At 35.6% G+C, this 20,793-nt stretch overlaps 1 protein-coding gene across 3 annotated transcripts in view; it reads right to left on the bottom strand.

Moving 5' to 3' along the window:
- DOCK1 (dedicator of cytokinesis 1) overlaps positions 1-20,793 on the bottom strand; it is a 450,137-nt gene that overhangs the window by 112,013 nt on the left and 317,331 nt on the right. For all 3 annotated transcript variants that reach the window (XM_039345121.1, XM_039344947.1, XM_039345028.1), the window contains 3 exons: positions 18,233-18,311; positions 16,994-17,094; positions 7,804-7,862 (listed from right to left, as the gene is read on the bottom strand). In XM_039345121.1, the coding sequence (XP_039201055.1) occupies positions 7,804-7,862; positions 16,994-17,094; positions 18,233-18,311 (239 nt within the window). The remainder of the gene's footprint in view (positions 1-7,803; positions 7,863-16,993; positions 17,095-18,232; positions 18,312-20,793) is intronic.

The following is a 20,793-nucleotide window of genomic DNA, read 5'->3' as shown; positions in this document are numbered from 1 at the left end:
TTGTTTTCAGCAACAGCATAGAGACATAGGTATTATCACAGAAGTGTTAACTTAATCAAGGATTTTAGCAGACATAATTACATGAGTCTACAACAGTGGTTCTCAACCTGTGGGTCGGGACCCCATTTGAGGTCGAACGACCATTTCACGGGGGTCGCCAAACAACGCAGTCCGCCATTTTTTCCCCCTTCTCCTTAGCTGTGCTACTCCCTTTTATTCTATGGCTTTTGAAAGCCAATAGAATAGATTCTCTGAATAGAGTCTAATTCTATTGGCTTTCAAAAGCCAATAGGAATTGTCCAGGCTGTCTCTGCCCTGCTGAGCCCGACAAAAGTCCCATTCTGCAAACGGTGCTGCACCAGTTGAGTAGTCCTCGACTTACGACCGGTTGAGTAGTCCTCGACTTACAACCTGTTGGGGGGGGGTCGCGGCATTAAAAAGGTTGAGAACCACTGGTCTACAAAGACGTTAGACCAGTAATAGGACTTGGGTAATGAGAGTAGCAAATTTTTCCTCCATCTAAGAGGCATTGAATGACCTTGACTCTAAAGACATGTATGTCTACTGGGATATGGTTATTTCCACTATGATGTGCAAAATGAAAGATAGCTTTTGAAAGCCTGTGGGCTTAAGCAGGAATTACCCTTAGTAGTTTTATTTATTTACTAGACAACCTGTCACCCTTTGGGTCATTCTTTCAGAGATATTTCCTTACCAGATTCCTCAATGTCTTAAACAGTAGTGACAGAGCTTCTAATGTATTGCCTTCACTGGGATACATTTGGGAAATGTTATCTGCCCATGTTGAAAATAGCTTATGTTCAACTGTACAACACAAATATTAGCATAGGAATTATTTATGATATGTTGTATTATGTTACAAACTGTTTTATGATGTTTATATCATAAATGTTTTACAACATTTACCAAATTTCAATTTCACAGCAGTAAATTTCTCCTGGATTCTCCTTTTTAATTCTGTCAGTTAGCCCATTTGAAAGACCTTAATCTTTTGCCTTATGGTATACCATTTATCCCAGTTAAAAATTACAGGAATTAGAGTTTTATAACTCTATCTATCTATCTATCTATCTATCTATCTATCTATCTATCTATCTATCTATCTATCTATCTATCTATCATAATGATGATGATAAAGTTGGAAGGGACCTTGGAGGTCATCTAGTTCAGCCCCCTCCTCAGGCAGGAAACCCTATACCAGTAGTGGCGAACCTATGGCACGTGTGGGCATACACGCCATTGCCCCAGGCCTGCCTCCCCTCACAGCCCCCTCCTAACCAGCAGCCCCCCTGCAGGAGAGTCACCCATAAGGAGCAGTGCAGCCAAGGATATGGCAACCTGTCGGGGTCAAGATTCCGCTTTCGCGCCCTGTCGCATGGAGTTGATGCTGCAAGGCCTAGCTGCCATGGCGCTGCTGGGCCGCCTGGGCAATCTGTGGCAGGCACTGGAGGTGCTGAGTGGCCCTGAGGGTGGGTGGGTTGGGGGGCAGGGTAGGGATGGGTGGGGAAGGGTACATGGCAGGGTGGGGCAGGGGCAGGACGGGTTTTAGCCACTCGGTCTCTAAAAGGTTCGCCATCACAGCCCTATATCATTTCAGACAAATGACTGTCCAATCTCTTCTTAAAAACTTCCAGTGTTGGAGCACTGGCAGCTTCTGGAGGCAGGTTGTTCCACTGGTTAATTGTTCTAACTGTCTAGGAAGTTTCTCCTTAGTTCTAGGATGCTTCTCTCTTTGGTTAATGTATGGTAGCATATAGCACTTGATTAAAAATTATAAATATATAAAACAATCACACTAAAAATAACTATTAAAAGACACACAAAACAGGAGAGGATGATACTAACCCAGTAAGGAAACTATCACAAAATCTCCCAAGTTCCTTGGGACCCCCATGCCAGATAACATAGTCAGGTTTTAAGGGATTTGTGAATGTTGAAAGGGACACTACTTTACTGGATGCTGAGGGAAATAATTTTCTAGGAATGCTGGCAGTGGAGAGTTCATTTGGAAGAAGTGACTATTTTGGTTTTATTATTGGTTTATTATTATTATTGTAGTTCCTCCTCTCTGCAATAATAGGCAGGAGCACAAATGCCACTTTATCAGTTTATAATTTACCCTTATTCTGACAGAAGTCAGAGATATTCAATTTATATCATCATTACTACATTGTGGCTTTCTTTATGAATAAAAACGCAGTAATTTAAATTCATAAATTGCAATTCTGCAATTAATTACCTCTGCACATCAATGGGCACTGTATGTGTTCATACATGCCAGATATCTTACCTTAATCTAAATATTAAAATGAAATAATTTTCTATGGCAGTTGACATTTTCACTCTACTCTACTGCTAATTATTTAAAAAAATTCAGAACCCAATACCTGTGCAGTAATATTTTTTCATGCATCTGGCAGATGCATTTTTAATGCATCTCTCCCTCATTCTATTTTGCTTTTACATAAAGCCACTGGGAGAAATCATTCACTGACATGAGATTAAGTATCATAGTATGCTGCAGGTGATGTTATCTCAATTCTGTCCCAACGTTGGAAGGCCATGGGAAGCTTGAAGGGGGTCTGGTTCAACTTGGCAAGACTTAGCGGTTTTGAGTTTTGCCCACTCTGTCTCTCATATCCATTTCTGATAATTTTTCGTCCTTGGCTCTAGATAGGACGATACTTCCCTACTGAATCTTATGCTTAATCTGGAGTTTCTCCTAAGTTGCAGGTCCTGTTGGAAAGCAGGTGGCAGTTGTGGCTAGAAGGACCTTTATAAAACTTTTGTCTTATGGATCAATTACACCTGTTTCTGAATTAGGAATATCTATTCACAGTTACTCATGCCTTAGTCAGCGCCTGGTTGGATTTTTGCAATGTGATCTACGTGGGGCTGCTCTTGAAGACCATCTGCAAACTGCAGCATTCAGCTGCACAAGAAGTAATGGATGTGCCTCAGCGCATCCAGGTAATATCACTACTTTGCAGTTATACAGTCTCCCAGTAAGCTTCTGGATGCAATTCAAGGACTGATTCTTTTCCTGTGCATTTAGCAAAAATGGTAGATAAGCCTGTTTTGTGACATCACAGCCAGACTCACAGATTGTAAGAGGACTGGCTTATAAATATTCATGTAAATAAAACTAAACAAATCGTCATCATTTTTAGCCTTATTTCCCATGTACTGTATGTTGGAAATACCTTTACTACTACTTGGTAAGCTGAAAGGCATAATATGTAAAAAAAAAACACACACCATCCTTCTTGGTTTAAGTGTTGGAGGGTGCATCTTCTACCATAAATGCCTGTTTATCTACTGGGAGTGCTGGAGAGTGGTCACATGCTAACTTGAGAGATATTATCTTTCTGATTAGTTATGGGGAGCTTTGGTTTAAACAAAAACTTAATTCTGATCTGCTCTGGTCCTCTTGTGCAATGTTTTAGAATTTGTAAGAATTATTTTTATTTGTTTATTAAATTTGTGTGACTCCTGACTACCAACAACTCCCAAATATAATTCTGAATATAGGTTTTTAATGAATTATTCCACTGTTTTTATTTTACTATGTTCAATAATAGTATACTGCTTGTAATGAAAATAATGCTAGTTAGGAAAAGTATGGATAAATAAATAAATAAATCCATCACACCCACACACATCTATATACATTGCAAATATGCCTATTGATCTTAGTTATGGGAGACTAAAAAATCCAAAAGACTTGAAAAACATCATTTTGGAGTATAGTTCTTATCTATAGTCCTTAGGCACAGTCATTCAATTGTGACAGTAAGATAAATTCCTCCTTGTCTTTTACAGTACTCTAGTGTCAGTTTATAACACTGTACCTTATTAATCGTGGACATGTTCAGATGAGATATATCGTTAGGCTCCAAGGCTACATAGATACCACCATTCAATAATTTGCACTAAAATTTATATACAGTCAATGCTAGACTATTCCTCTATTCTCAGCAGCCTGGCACAGCCTAAAAACAACTAATTTTATATTCACATTCCTCCTACACACTTTTAAAAAAAATGACAGGCACAGCGGCAAATTTAACACTCAATCTTCTGCAACCAGCAGTAATATGCAATTACTTATAGTGGCTGTGAATTTTAAATTTCTTCTAGAATGTCCTTTTCCAACTTATTAATTATGAGGAGTTTGACAGTATTCAGGCAGGGTCGTCATGGATCAAATGTAAATATTTAGCTTCACAGCCCTCTTCTTATCGATTACTTTACTAGGATTATTCAACTATCTTTCAGTAACTATTTTTCAGAAAGTGACTGACTGAAAAATAGATTTATATAATATTATCAACTTGATATTATGTCAAATCTATTAGGCCAACACTTTGGAAACTGAAGTTATGGTTGAAGAAGAGTAATAATCTGACTATAAAATTAAGCTAGAAACCCATGAGGGCATAATAGACTTACAGATGATGTTATTAGACATTTGATGATGTTATTAGACATTTGACGGGTTTGTATATGCAGTTTCTATTACCACTTGTCTTATAACAATGACTCTGGATGGTATACAAGAATTAAAACCAAAATAATAACAATCCAAATAACAATTGTTCAAGATCACAAGAAATAATCTGATTCCAATTTAAAATAACAATAGCAGCATCTAACCTTTTAAATATTTAAACCTTTCAGCACTCATCCAAGACATATTTTTCATAAAAAGCAATGCTGAGAGCAAACTTTATGAAGGGCAATAGTCTTACAATGAATAGAGATTGCCTTTGAAAAATGCCAAGCTGAAGTGAGTGGAAGGACATTTACAAAATCTCGTGCTGTTCTGCCAAAAGGTTTCTGAATAAAACTGAAGAGAAATTATTATAGAAAAGAGAAGACACCAGACATCCCAAATTCAGTATTTACTGACATAATATAATTAAAAAGGAATGAATGACATTAAAATCCTGCTGTATTCTACACTTCAAGTAAATCACAGAGCAATTACAGAACTCCTACTCCACCAGTGCAGCTTAGAGAGGTTCAGCATTTTGAATAACTAAAAGCTTATAATTGGATAAAACCTCAAATATAAATTCAACCAATCCAGAATCAGGAAATCCTGATAGATTACCAACTAGACTTTTTAATAACTCTGGGAACAGAGAACTGAAAGCACGTTGTTCCATAAAACAAACAATTTAACATTAGGAATTGTGTTTTAATCCTTCCTTCCTTCCTTCCTTCCTTCCTTCCTTCCTTCCTTCCTTCCTTCCTTCTCTTATTCATAAATTTGATGTTTTATTTTCAATACTTTTCCACTATGGTACTTTAAAAATATAACAGATATGAGTCAACCAAGGTTTAAGTGAACATCAATTTTAAAAATCAAATAGTTATGTTTACAATATCTTTATAGATTTCAGATATTTCAATGGTCCTCTCTGAGCTTGCTTGTTTTCTAGCAGACGTTTCATTGCAAGAAAACAAGCAAGTGCAGAGAGCACCAAGGACCCCTCATTTCAAACCTGAGCTACAAATATTCTCCTTTATAGCTACTTCAATGTACAATATTTGCACTGACATTTGATGGTGGCAATTGTCATGATCTAATGTTAATTACTTCACAAAGCAAAGACTGTAAGGAAAGGCCACAATAAAATTGCAATAAATATGACTAAATATTTTAAACATATTATAAACTATTTTATTAACAATACGATGAATTGTGTTTTGTTCCATCTTGTACTCAGAGGGTCAGAAAGAGGGCTCAGAAAATATCTGCAGGCCCGTCATATCCTGGACATAAATTGTTTCAGTTCCTTCCCTCAGGATGCTGCTATTGAGCGCTGCATGCCAAAACAACTGGATACAGGGACATTTTCTCTCTCTTGTGCCATCACTCTGCTGAACACCTAATTCCCACAGCAATGTCTTATGTCTAAGAATATTTATCTATGTATATGACTGTATTACTATTATCCTTCTCATCTTTTCCACTACCTTCTCCTTTTGCTATCTTATGATTATATTACCTTATTGTTTGTATGCAGACTTCTTGTTTGCATGTACATGCTGCTTATATCTGTATGTACACTGATTATATTACATTGATGGTATGTACACTGAAAGCTTATGCAGCAGAGAAAAATATCCTGTATGTCCAATCTCACTTAGCCAATAAAGCATTCTATTCTGTCCTGTTCTATCCTATCGTATTCTATCCTATCCTATTCTTGCAAAATTGCTCCATACATCAATTTTAGCTTTAATCATACGTTTCTGTAGATCATTGCATTATATGTTACAAATAATAATTTCTGGAAAAATATCAATGCTATGTATTACAGGAAAAGTACAAAAATGTGCAGATTTAACAAGATATAAATGTTGTAGGCCAGAATTCACTTCATCAGATTAAAAAACTATTGTCCTGAGTTATAAACAAAACTATCAAGCTCTTGGCAGGCCATTTCAACAGAAAAAAAGGCTCTCCATGGATTTAATAGGATTTATTGAAGAGAATAAACTCAAGTTACAAAAAATCACAACCTGTACAACTTTCACTGTTAGAGTTCTATTTATTTCTTAGTTACTAAAAGTGAAAACTTTTTCAGCCTATTAACAGCTTGTGTGTGAAGCCACAAGAGGGCCATCCTCTTAACTGATAAGAGGTATGTCCAGGGGGCAGATAGTTCTCTGTGTATTTTAGGCAACAAATTCCAGTCTAAACTACTGAAGTTGGTAAGAGTTGTATTTCAAAATATCTAGAAGAAACCAGGTTTCCTATTTCTGCACAGGATTCACTGTTCTTTTAGAGATATACTCATGTTATAGAAGGTAGTGAGTAAAAAAAATAAAGAACATTATATTTTAGTATAAAGCCTTTCCATCTAAATCCATAAAATAATTTAAAAATTGCCTCTTTTAACTATTATGTGCTTTCTATAATATTTATAAATGGCTGCCATGGTTCTGCCTCCAGATGCCTTTCCAGACACAAGTTCAGAAGGAGAAGGATGAGTTTGAGTCAGCAGGGGAAAGCACGGAGCCAAGTGTTGGTTAGAATCAGGACTCGGAGAATGCCAACCTGACTGAGCAGTCTCAGCTGGGTCAATTGGATGAGTGAGAGTGAAGTTGAGTGAGATGAGCTATAGCTGCAGCAAGTTGGCTAGGAGTCTCAAGGCAGGGACCAGGAGCAGCTGTTCCCCATTAGCGATGAGGTGATGGAGACACATAGAACAGAGAGAAGACAAGCACAATGCCGGTCAACTAGACTACTAGTTGGTGAGGAGGCAACTTCACCTCTTATAAAGGGCTGCACCAGTGTTATCCAGGACTTGTTTGGGGGGGGGGGGTTTGAATAAATACCTGTAGAAGGGCAGCACAATGGTATGGTCATTCACTAGACCTAAAGATGCCAACGAGCTCGAAGCAACAAAGATTAATAAAGAACAATTATATTTAAATACTTAAAAACAAAGCCAAAATTAATATTAGACTGCAATCTCCTACTTTCAAAAGAACTGTTCACCCTATGTACTAATGAATAAATTTCAGGAATGGTAATTTATTAATGGATATAAACTAATTATCACATCTGAAATCTCTGCAATTATTTTTCTGCCCAAGCCATAACAGTAAAAAACTATTTTAAGTATATTTTCAATATGTCAATTACATCATTGTGTTACAGAGTAATATAGAAATAAATATGCAAATATATGTCCACAAAATTTGCAAATCAAGCATAAATTCACACAAGCAGGATATCTAAGGATCAAATATTGGGATTCTTACCCAGATTATACCACATATCACGAATCTCAAAACCAATTTGTCTTCTCATATCACCATACCTAGAGAAAGTGCAAAGTGTTTTATTAAAATTCTTTTAATACTTTAACTAAGTTCCTATCAAAAATAGTAGCATTTACTATTTCAATTTGCTAAGTAATATTTCCACTGTTAAGAACAGGAAAAATGTAAGCAAACAATTCATTGACATTCATAAATCATACTGAAAGAATTTATTATTTAAATCATATTTAAATAATAAATCAAGAAAACTTCAAACTCCTTGCATCCTAGCTCCCACTTTAACATCTGTATTTCACATTGCATCTGTGGGATTTTCACTGGCATTTTGCATAATTATCCCTTGTGAATCTAAGGTGGCTGTGTAGATTAATTAAAGTATTTTTCAATTCTCAGCCTCCGATATCTGAATAAAATAGATTCAATACCCTTAGGAATATATTATATTTAGCTTATTTTAGCATTCATGAAATGTAGAAAATGGCAAACAATAAATAGCAGGAATCAAGAACATCCAATCACATTAATTATGAAATTATTTTTTAAAAAACAATCATGACATCTGCTGATATAGTACAATGAAATTGAATGTATGGTGTCTGGAAAGCTAACAGAAAATAAACAAAAATAGAGTATTACAGGTTGCATTTTTTTAAAAAGATGGATATACAATGGCATTTAAAAGTTTGTGAACCCTTTTGAAAGTTCAATATTTCTGCATAAATATAACCTAAAACTTGATAAATTCCCTTCACAAGTCCTAAAAACAATTTAAAAATGTCAAAAAATATACTTATTCATTTATTAGTGAGAAAAGTTAAATATTTCTCTAAAGCAAAAATATCTGAATGTCCAGGACTATAATTCATATGAAGCGGAAATTTGATTCAGGTGACTCCTGAACACATCCTCTGTGTTCAGCTTTTGGTTGTCTCAGACTACATGATGGCTGACTACCCACAACCTTAAACAAACAGATGACATCTAGAACACTAGTTCTTAAACTAGGGGCAATTATGCCCAAGAGATAATCTGGGCATAATATGTGGGTAAGGGAACAATTTGTAATTGCTACTTTGTGATCTAGTTTAGAACTGCTCCTGACAAAACACTGGTGTAAAACAACCAAGTCTGGTTTGTTGGGGGAATGACATTCAAAATTGGAAAAAATAATTTGGACAAAGAGTTTCAAAATATAGATCTTGAGTTTCAGATGAGTAAAGGTAATGGGTAATGTTGAAAAACTACACAATGGTTTTTAAAATGTTTCGGGAATCATTAGAAAATGAAAAGCAGATTATGTCTCCTAGAACAGAGGTGTCCAACCTTTCTGGGCTCGAGGGCCGGAGGGAAGGAGAACAGCTTCAAAATTGGTGTGTGCACGCACACGCACGCACATGGGGCCACACATAGTGGTGAGGCACTAGCAGACATGTTCGTGCATGTGGCATGTGCTGGCCCCATCCACATGCACGAACAGCCGTGCAACCCTCAATGTGGCTAGCAGCCCGTTTGCACATGCGCAAATGGGCCACGCAAACCACCCAGGCTAACTGCACAGGTGCAAATGGGCTGCGGACACCCGTCCCACACTAGCATCCCTGTTTGCACCCATACACATGCGCAAATGGGGCCACAGGCGCTAGGACGTGTGGGGGGAATGTGCACCCATGTGTGTGTACACCGGCCAACCCTTTCCACAGTCTGCTGACCAACAGCCCACAGCCCGGTCCCAGGCTGCACACCATAGGTTGGGGACTCCTGTCCTAGAAGATATCTATGCTTTTGGGGAAATAAGATTATAAATATTGTAGTGAGATTAGCATAAAAATATTGATCAAAAAATTGAAAAACAACAGCTAAATCATAAACTTTTATCAAAAGTGCCTTTTTTCATTAATTTAAGGGCATTTGATTTAATTTCCTGGGCTAAAAATTCAGAATGAAAATAGTTTATCATCAGATATCATGATATGGCTAAATTTATACATTGTAGAAACCTATCTTATCCCTCAAGAGGTTCAGCATTTACATGAAATCTCTGAATAAGATCATTCAGCATATTGTTATCTACAGCAGAGGTCCTCAACCTTTTGGGCACCAGGGACCGGTTCTGTGGAGAAATGTTTTTTCATAGACCAGAGAGTGCATGGTTTTATATGCTGTCTGCATCTCACAGATGGGGCTTTGCTTGTTTGTATGGACCAGTTGCTGGCATGCTGCGGCTCGGTACTGGTCCATGGCCCAAGAGTTGGGATCCCGATCTACAGCAGATGATCTGTACATTATAGCTTATGTATTCTCTAAACCCCATGTATTAATATGAAGTATATATCACACCTCTTTTTTTGATAACTTAACCACCAATGCTATAGGAAAACATGGTTACTGATAATAATGACTAAGCAAGACATTTATACTAAATCAACGAAAAACAAAACAAATTATATTCTAGGCCTACTTTACTTTAATTATGTTTGTTTAAAAAAGGCATGGTAGCCTTGGTTTGTCAAACCAGAAAATTAAGACATAATGGGTGGGTTGTTGCATTGATTGTTAGGTTCTGGGTCTAATTCAAAGTGCTGGTTATCACCTGCAAAGCCCTACAGTGTAGCACTGGGTTATATTAGGACTCACTTTGCTCTGACAAGGCATTCTTTGTGATCGTCCCAAACAATGACACTATTCCCCCTTACTTCTGATATTCTGGAAAGCTCTAGGATATCTTACTTTAAGCACACACTTGAATCAAGTAACCATCAAAATGGTTCATCTGTGGGTTGTATACTCCTCAGAGTCCCTATTTCAGAAAGATGGGCAGTTAGAAATGTGATAAATTTTTTAAAAACCTCCCTTTTTGCAATCCTGTAATCCCTTAATTCCAAGTATAGTTGGATTGGATGGAGTTGAACATTTATTGGCTGGATGCCCTTCCTGATGCCATATGGCAGGGGTGTCAAACTCAATTTCATTGAGGGCCGCATCAGCATTGCGGTTGCCCTCGGGGGGGGCAGGTGGGTGTGGCCAGGGTGGGTGCAGCCTACTGGGTGGGTGTGAATGGAGTGGGTGTGGCCTACTGGGTGGGCATGACCACCCAGGTCATGCCTGTGGGGGCCTGGGCAGGAGTGGGACAGATCTGAGGGTCTCTGGCAGAAGGTGGTAGGACCGGGGCAAGCACCAAGGCATGGTCCATTCCTTCATTCCTCACAAAGGATTACCCCCCCCAGCATGCACCCAGGGGGTGGGGCCGACACGGCAGGGGCTGGTTCCTCACTGTTTCTAGACAGCCTTGTGGAGCTAAGACTGAATGCGTTTCAACATAGATGGCCACGATAAAATTGTACATTGGCTCCCGGCCAGCCTAGGCCAGGGCCAAGGCAGCGGGGGGCCGTTCCCTCACTGTTTCCAGGATGGCTTCGCAGGCCACATGAAACCACTTCGCAGGCCGCATCTGGCCCCCGGGCCTTGTGTTTGACATGTCTGCCATATGGAATTTACAGCAGATATTTTTTTCTTTTTGCCCTAGGAGAGAAACATCTGCTGCTATCTAGAATTGAACTCTCAACCTTCCAAGTGGGAGATGAGCATCTTCATCACTAGGATACCATGCCGCTTATGACAGACAGACAGCATTCTGTGAGAAATGGGTCAATCTCTTATAGGAGAAAAAATACAGAACTATTTTTCAATGAGAACTATTCCTCATTTGCACTTTGATAACTCTGATTTTATGTTTCAAATATTTTTTGTACAAATCAATCGATATAATAAAGATTTATGATGCTAACATTTATATTTTATACAAACAGAATCTAAAACATTTCCTATAATACATCTTGGCATTTTATGGTTATAAAGAGAAAAAAAATCAAAATAAAATAAAACTTTGAAATTTAATTTTAATTTTAATTCAATAAGAGCACTTGATATTGAATATAGTGATAATTTAAATCATAGTGATGTAGTATAGGTATTTTCACCATAAGCATATATAAGCATATATAAACTTTGTTTTATTCACATGTTTTTATTGATTTCCATACAATTGATTTCTTAATTCATTGCTTATACATATTTGCTTTCAATACCTTTTTATTCTTAGTTGCCATTATAATCATTTGCAAATACTCAATTATTTATCAAATAATCACTCATTTATCACTTTCAAACAAATAACCACTTATTTGTTTATTGAGGTATTGCGTGACATCTTATTATCCTGGTCTTCTCTAATTTTTGCACTGGGCTGGAAATGTTTATAAACGAAATAATTTTGGAAGTTTATATAACCTAAATGCAACAATTTGAAGGTAATTAGAATACTATAAACAATTCAGATTAAACCAAATAATTTGTTCTGTTTGATTTTAGAAGACAACACTGCAATCTAAATAATATACATTTTATGGCATAAGCTTGAATTAAACTAATTCCGGTCAAACACATGGATCATGATCCTGAACTTGAACCAGAAACATAGGAAGAAATCAGAACTAAACTAGAACAAGACAAAACATTTTAATTTTCAAACTGAATCTAGCCATATTTTCTCAGCTATAAGCACTTTCTGTGCATATTCTCTTTGCTGTAGACTCTTTACTATAATTTATGGACCTGATTTTATTTTTATGCCCACATAAACACACCTGCCAATTGTTTTCAATTGGCTGGGAAAGTCAGGGCAGTGGGAATCATTCTCTTTGAAAAATTCATCATAAGAAATCCAGACAGGGCAACAGGGAAGATAAAGCATAGCAATAGAGAGGATTGGAAGTGCACCCAAAAGCCAAATTAGTTGGACTCCATGGCACAATGATGAGACCCAGACATCCTTATTGTAAGTCTCTAGGAAGAGAGAAAGGAATTGGAAGCAACCAAGTGGAATACTTTAAATACAGAGAAGCTAGTTTTGCTAGAATACCAACCAGGTAAGGTCAACTGCTATAATTGGCATATTTATATTATATAAAGAACACTAGTTCAGGAATTTTTAAATTTAGTGGAAGCTTAGATCTTGTTAGAAGAATAGGGCCTAATTTAAGAAATTACAATAACAGGAAGAAAATATAGAGATTAATACTCTACCAGTAAAAAACAGATATAGCAACATATATTAGCCTATGACAGTGATGGCGAACCTTTTAGAGACTGAGTGCCCAAACTGCAACCCAAAACCCACTTATGCATCGTTGGGTGCCGGGTGGGTATGGCCGATTGGGTGGGCCTGGCTGCGGTGGTAACAGCAGACTGGGTGGGACTAAAACGTTTAATCAATCAATTCCAACTTTGCAAGATCTTTTTTTTCCCCCGCAAGAAGTTGAAATTGATTGATTGAACCTTTTTTTTTTTTTTTGCACATGGTGGCGGAGGCCTAAAGCGAAAAGGTTTTATAAAACCCAGCTGAAGGCCTGGGACTGGGGTGACCTAGTGGGTGTGCCCACAGAGAGGGCTCTGAGTGCCGCCTCTGACACCCATGCCATAGGTTCGCCACCACTGGCCTATGATTATAAGATGGCTGAATATATCAACTTAAGCATTGGTATTTATGTGTTGGAAGGGGACAAATCAGAAGAAAGCACCCTGATTTCCTGAGAGGATAAAAGGTCTTGACTCTATTGATTTATTTATGTATTTATTACATTTATATGTCACCCATCTCATTGTCAAATGACTCTGGGCAGAAATTTGGAGGGATTTCACCATCAACTGCCACCATGATTAGAGTTCTCCCACTCAGCACTTCCCTGCATTTCCCATGTTCAACTTGGTTTCTAGCTCAATAAGCAATTCAACTAGAATTTGCAACTTTGAATATAAAAACAGCTAAACATGTGTTGTTAGAAATTATTATGCATCTTGTATTCGAAATTGAAAATGATTTTTAGCTTCTGTGTTGTCTACTTGTTTGTTACTTAGTAAAATAAAATTTTCCCACTGAATCTCGATTTAGTGATTAAAGCTATGTGGTAAAATATACTGAGGAAACCTTTTATGTTTAGTTTAGAAAAGAAATAAGGAAGGAAAACAGCATGCTGCTAAGCTGTCATCTTAGCAATTGGCAGGAAATGAAGGTTGCCATCTGTGATTGAGAGCCTAGGAGAGTTCTCTAAATAAAACAGGTACTGGATATGAGGATAAGTACTTTGAATGTCCTCCTATATTCTAGGTTTGGGTAGAAATTGATGTGTAATCTGGAAGGTTAATGAGAGAAATAATACAGTTTATTTGTCTCTTTTATCCAAAAGAATATTGCATTTTTAATCTACTTAAGCACTCTAAGCATAAGTCTTGTTAATTTAAAATAGTATGTTATTTTCAAAATTATCTATTTACCTTTTGCTCAAACAAAAATCTAAGAAAAACATTATGGAACTATATTCTCACATTCTACAAGGCATTTACATGCTTGTATTTTCTTGATCCAATCTTCAGAAATCAGTGACAGAGCAGAGAACACCGAAACTAGTTACTTGTTTGGTGTGTGACTGTCCATTTGTCTTTCTGAATATCTGTGTGTCTATTTTGTGCAATTTGTATAAAGACATGAACACATGAGACCCATAGGGGGGGTTATTCTCAAAAAGTTTTGGTTATGTGGAATGTGGAAATATAGCAGAATTGAAGCCTCTGGAAAGAGTCAATTCATTCTCTTTCAAAAAAGTTTGTTCCCATGAGAATTGCTTGAGGTAATAAAAATAAAATAAAATAAAATAAAAATATGCCAGGAAAAGTTACCAGACTAAGCTGGGGCTTGCCAAGGCTTGTTAGAAAGTATAACAGTGAATGGGAACTTGTATTTTAGAGCCAGTAAACCAAATGAGGTACTCCACAGTGGGCTTCCTACTTCAAGTGTCCTGGAACCGAAATACAGGTTGGTTAAAATCTGAGCTTCATAAACGTGTGAATAAGTAAAGCTTTTAATGCAGAAGGTGACCAAAAGAAGTTGTAAATTCGGTTCTACACATCCTGAGCTTTTGGATAAACAAAAACAAATAGTGCTTGTGGAGTTACAAAGACTTTGCTACATCATTCCATTTAATAATCACACTGATTTAAGCTTAGGGGAAGACTACCTCCATCACAGAAAACACTAGTTCAGTTCCAATTATTAATATCTCATTGGGTTAGATTTTTACCTCTCTAAAGCTGTAATGAGCTGCATCAATGTCAATATGGAAGTTCGTAATGAATTATGAACAAGACATTATGCAAACATGTATAATAATAGCATGTTCGTATCTCTGATGCTGGCAGATTGGCATCACTAGTATAAAAACTTTTATTGTTTCAACCATGGATGGATACTAATCAAGGAGAGAAGCAACCTAGAACTAAGAAGAAATTTTCTAACAGTTAGAACAATTCATCAGTGGTACAACTTGTCTCCAGAAGTTGTGAATGCTCCAACACTGGAAGTTTTTAAGAAGAGATTGAACAGCCACTTGTCTGAAATGGTATAGGGTTTCCTACCTGAGCAGGGGATTGAACTAGAAGACCTTCAAGGTCCCTTCCAACTCTGTTATTCTATTCTATTCTATTCTATTCTATTCTATTCTATTCTATTCTATTCTATTCTATATGCTTATATGCTACAAACTGATTGTTCTCTTCAAATTCATAAGTATGTGTTTATTTAACATGTTTGGTACTCTTTAGTGACAGAAATATTGTTTGGATTCCAAAACTTGTCTGTCTGGCCATCCATTATCTATCTATCTATCTATCTATCTATCTATCTATCTATCTATCTATCTATCATTATCTATCTAATCTCAATTTTATTATGTGTAATTCAGAGAGGCACATATCTCCTATCTTTTTAACAACAACAACTCTTTGTGGGGGCAGGATTGAGAGGGCTGGACTGAAAGAATAGATTAAACATAGATGAAGTTCCATGTTGTTCACTTCTAAAAGAAAAAAGAAGGGGAGTATAATTCTATTATTTACAACCACCCTAAAAATCTATGAAGAGAAGAGGGACAGAGAGAGGAAGGGAGACAGTGAAAATAATATGCAACACAGTATGAATATAGACTTTGCTATATCAAAAATCTTTGCATTCACAAAATCCTATTATGAATGGAAAAATGTACTGTGTCTGTGGACATTCTCTTCCTGGGAGTGAGATGGGCCCCCTCTCTGTGGGCTTGCTTGGGGTTCATGGAGAAACACGCAACCATAGAGGAGATTACTGCCCTGAAAGCCCTCTCACCATTTTTTAAATTCATTTTTAACATCACTTGATTCTTTTAAAATTTTATATAATAGTTCAAATATTTATTTGTACATCACCCAAAGTACAAATGTGAGGAAAAATAACAATTTAAAAATTTGATAAAATAAATAAATAAATCTTTAATTTCAATCCACTGTAATTTATATATGAGTTTTGAAACTATGAAATTTTACATAAAATCTGTAAACTACTCCTCTAAAGCTACAAAAAAAGCAAAGGTATGACAAAGGTCTAAGATTTATTCATGTATTTCACATTAAAATTTATCTCAAAATTAGCTACAAGATCTTTCATTATATAATTTTTGTTGCAAGTTTTACAAAGAAGATAAAAACTAACATAAAATAATAAAAGAGTAAAAGCAGTAAATATATTTGCAGCAAATATAAGTACAATTACAAAATTATCTTTTGCTTTATGGTAACAAAAGTTCCCTTTTTTCTATTGTCAAAGTTTTTTTCTAATATCAACCCCCAAATAATAAATACTTCTTTTTCTCTTTTATGCAAAACCTTTATAAAGGGTTTTCAATCAACGATAAATATATTGTTTTCCTCTAATCAAGGAGTTTATGTAGCCATCACACAGGTTTCATCATCTTCATGCTACAAGATCTTTAATATTATAGTAATGTAAACTGTTAAGATGAGATTAAAATGAACAGAAAAAATAGAGGATTAAAAATGGTGTTTTCTAATGTAATTTTGAAGCATTTTAACTCCATTAATATGACGTAAGGTAAATGTTTGCTTTATATTTTAATTTTGGACCCTAACTTGATGCTAAAAATATGATAATACTTGAATCACAGTTTCAAATCTAACCTTTCATCATACTATGATTACTTGTCAACCTGTCTTAAGTTTTCTGAGCATCTCAAATAATATTATGTTAACAAAGTTATTCATGGTTTTTATTTGACATATAACTTACTTGTTAAGTATTTTGCATCTTTTAGCACTTGAAAAATTCTCCAGTTGTAATGACTCTTGGGTAAGAAAAGCAACAGCAAGATGAAAATAGTTGTTCCAAAGCTGGAAATGGCAAAAAATACAAAAATGTCAACATTTTAATACTGAAATATAATGATAAAGGTAAGTTAGCAAAGATATAATTTATATTATGTATATTAATGTCAAGAAAACATCAAGCTATTAAATATTTATTAACAAAATTTTTGTGTATTGCTGCATTGGGGAGTTCCATGTTGGAGATGGCTGCTAGATTGATGGTAGATTCTACCCCAGTTTGCTCTCTGTTCTCTACCTGTCCATCTTTTGTTATCAACTTCTGTTTTGTTTAAACTTCTGTTCATTTCTTCATTTAAATCACATAGAATAGCTCCACAGCAAGATGGGAGGCAAATAAATTTAACAAATAAATAAATATTGATTAAAGAAACGTACTTGTCTAATACTGAAATCAAGTAAAACAAAAAAGGAATGAATATCTATTTATATTGTACTTAAAGTGAAAACCTTTAAAAATCTTCTTAAATATAGATTGAGAGCCTCCCAAAAGAAAAGAGGTGTTCTTTATTGTTCTATTGAATATTGAGGAAAAAAAATCATATAGCACACAAGGTTGAAGATGATGTTTTAAGTTTGTTTTTTGAGCAAAATTTGGCTTTGCAAAAATTATTCAATAAAGTATCTGAACAAATTATATAAAAAAGTGACCTTATCTTTGCTTGATTAAAATAAAGAAATCCCAACAGATTATTGGTGAAGATGTTACTTATTGGTAACCGTAAATAAGAGATGAGGTATGCGATGAAGAGGAGATAGTGAAATTTTTTATACTTCTTACGAAAAAAGTGGGGAATTGTTTTTTTAAGGGGGATTATTTTTCTACTTTTTTCTTCCTTGCTTTTTTGCATCTTCTTTCTCTTTTAATCTGTATTATCTTATATTACTGTAATAATTTTTAATAACATTATTATAAAAAGAACTTAAATAATATGGATAACTAAAATACAGATTGTCATTATGTCTAAAATCTATATAAACTCTATATATCTGTAAATACAGAGTCTATTATAAATAATTATATACATATCTTTTCCAAATATAAATAGCACATTCAATGAAAATCTTAAAAAAGAGGACTACAGAAACATATATTGAGAAGGACTTTTAGAAATAATAAGACAATATTCGGTGTATGTTTTACCTGTAGCTCAAAGCTGGTTTGATCAAGAAATTTTTTGTTTAGCATATCTGCATACTGATTAATTGCTCGCAAAAAGACTCTGAAAGATCAAAAGAAAATTACATAATTACACATTTAAGACTTTAGTGCCTTTATAAGTTTGACATTCCAATTAGCTATAAATCTAAAACTGCCAGGAAAATAGGTGTAATAGCAATAATTTTAAAATATGTGCAATTTTACCACTATTAAGTATACAGAATTATGTGCAGATACTTCAGAGTCAATCAAGGAAATTAGCATATGTAGAATCTGATAAAAACAAGAACCTTTTTGGATGAATTCATTTCTCCTTACTATAATATCATGAAAAGATAATCAACAATTCTATTTACATATAAAGCAAAAACATATTTGTCTCATAAAGCCACAAATCTTCATTGTTAAGAATCAATAGCTGATGAACAGTGCTTTGAAAATTCTAGTTGTCAAATGCTTTTATCTTTCTGTATAATTTATGCGTAGTTCATCAAAAAGAGTATAATTAGATAAAACCTTCCAAATTTTTTTTTTTACTTTCTACAAGAATAAATCTTATTATTCAGCAACATAATATTAAGTGTAACTTCCTGGTCCCTCACATTAAAGCTTTCAGATCCCCTTCACCACCATGATGAGAAAACGGAAGTCCTGAGCCCAAAGCAAGGCTGCAACAAGTGAGGGGAATAGTAGCAAGAGTAGATCACATTTCTACCTCTTCCTCACTGCTGCTTCAGTAGATCTGAATTCCCAAGTGCCTCCTCAACCTATCCAGAGTCAGCAAAGCATCCATTCTGCTACTAAGGAGAGGAGGAAGAAAAAGCTGACAAGGTCAGTAGTAACAGAGAACATGGTTTTCAAATAGCCTCTCCCTCTCTTTTTAAAGATCAATATAACGGAGCGAAAGTGCCAAAACTTCTGCTTTCAAAAGTTTCATCAGAAGATTGTTCAAACATACCAGTTAAAGTCTTGGTAAACTATACTGACTTTTTAAAAGGTATAATTAATATAACTCTGTGACATTATCTGAAAGCATTGCAATCATAAAGGGCAGACTCCAAGATTCTTTCTGAATGATCTATCTTGTTTATATAACAACAAATAGGGTAAAGAGGAGCCCACATTAGGGCAGAAATAATAAACTTAATTACTCCTAATACAGTTCAATATTAATTAATAAAGTTTAGAAACTGAAAATATATGGCACTTCAAAGTATCTTGAAGAAAACTCTTCCTATAGAGCAGACATGTCAAACACAAGGCCTGGGGCCCAGATGCGGCCTGCGAAGTGATTTCATGTGGCCCACGAAGCCATCCTGGAAACAGTGAGGGAACGGCCCTCGCTGCCTTGGCCCTGGCGCAGGCCAGCTGGGAGCCAATGTACAATTTTGTGGTGGCCATCTTGGCACTTGCCCCGGTGGACCATGCCTTGGCACTTGCCCCAGTCCCACCCGCTTCTGCCAGAGACCCTCAGATCTGTCCCACTCCTACCCAGGCCCCCACAGGCACCCTTGACGCGAATGATGTAGAACTGGCCACACTCAACCAGTAGCCACACCCACTCCATCCACACTCACCTGCCCCCCCCAGGGCAACCGCAATGCTGACACGGCCCTCAGTGAAATTGAGTTTGACACCCCTGCTATAGAGGAATCAAGAATCATTTAGGTACATTTAAAAATTATCTCGTAGTATGCTAAAACTAATATATCTATTTCTCTTCTATTTTGATTCTTTCTTTTCTTGGACTATATTTTGATAAGCATTCTTAGTCAGACATTTTTCTTTTTAAAAAACGGCCTCAGAATATTATATCTGAATCTGTTAAATTACCAGTTTAATTATTACTAAATTAAAAACTAGGTAATTTTTTTTAAAAAATACTTCCTTTTCATCTAGTTCATTATTTTTGAAAGAAGTATAATTATACATATTTATCACTATTCAACAAAATTTTATTCCACTAATAAAAAAGTATTAAGATGCAAAGCTGCCATACTGAGTTGAACAATTGCTGGATTCATGCATCACTCTTAAGTAAAAGCAAACCATAATTTGTATGTACAATATGTTGCACAATATTGTTTCTTAGTCCATATAGCATATTAAACCATGACTAAGAAATACTATGAGATATAGTATAAAGTAATGGTATATAATAAAGTAGTATATCATAGTCGCTTCATGTTGGCATATTATTTCTCATCATGAGGATGGCACATACAAAAGAAACTTCATAAAAAAATTCATAATCAGATATAATTAGTCCTCAACTTAAACCCAGTCATTTTATACAATAGCCTCAGAATCGGTGCTTTATGCCCCAATAAAGTACATCCAGCCATCGTAAAATGTCACACATATCTTCACGGTCATGTGAAAGCATTTCAGGCACTTGGCAACTGTTTGCATTTATGACCGGTTGCAGATTCTCATGGTCACATGACCATATGAATTGTGGGTGTTGTTGTTGTTTTTTGCTAAAAAACATCAAAAACACTCATTCAGAATAATGGATTCACTTTACAACCGCCATAAAAGAT

The sequence above is a fragment of the Crotalus tigris genome, unplaced genomic scaffold, assembly GCF_016545835.1.
Source record: "Crotalus tigris isolate CLP2741 ecotype Arizona unplaced genomic scaffold, ASM1654583v1 scf7180000017536.10889498, whole genome shotgun sequence".
Lineage (NCBI taxonomy): Eukaryota > Metazoa > Chordata > Lepidosauria > Squamata > Viperidae > Crotalus > Crotalus tigris.
Note: the sequence above shows the minus strand (reverse complement) of the source record. Positions and strands in the feature narration are given on the sequence as shown.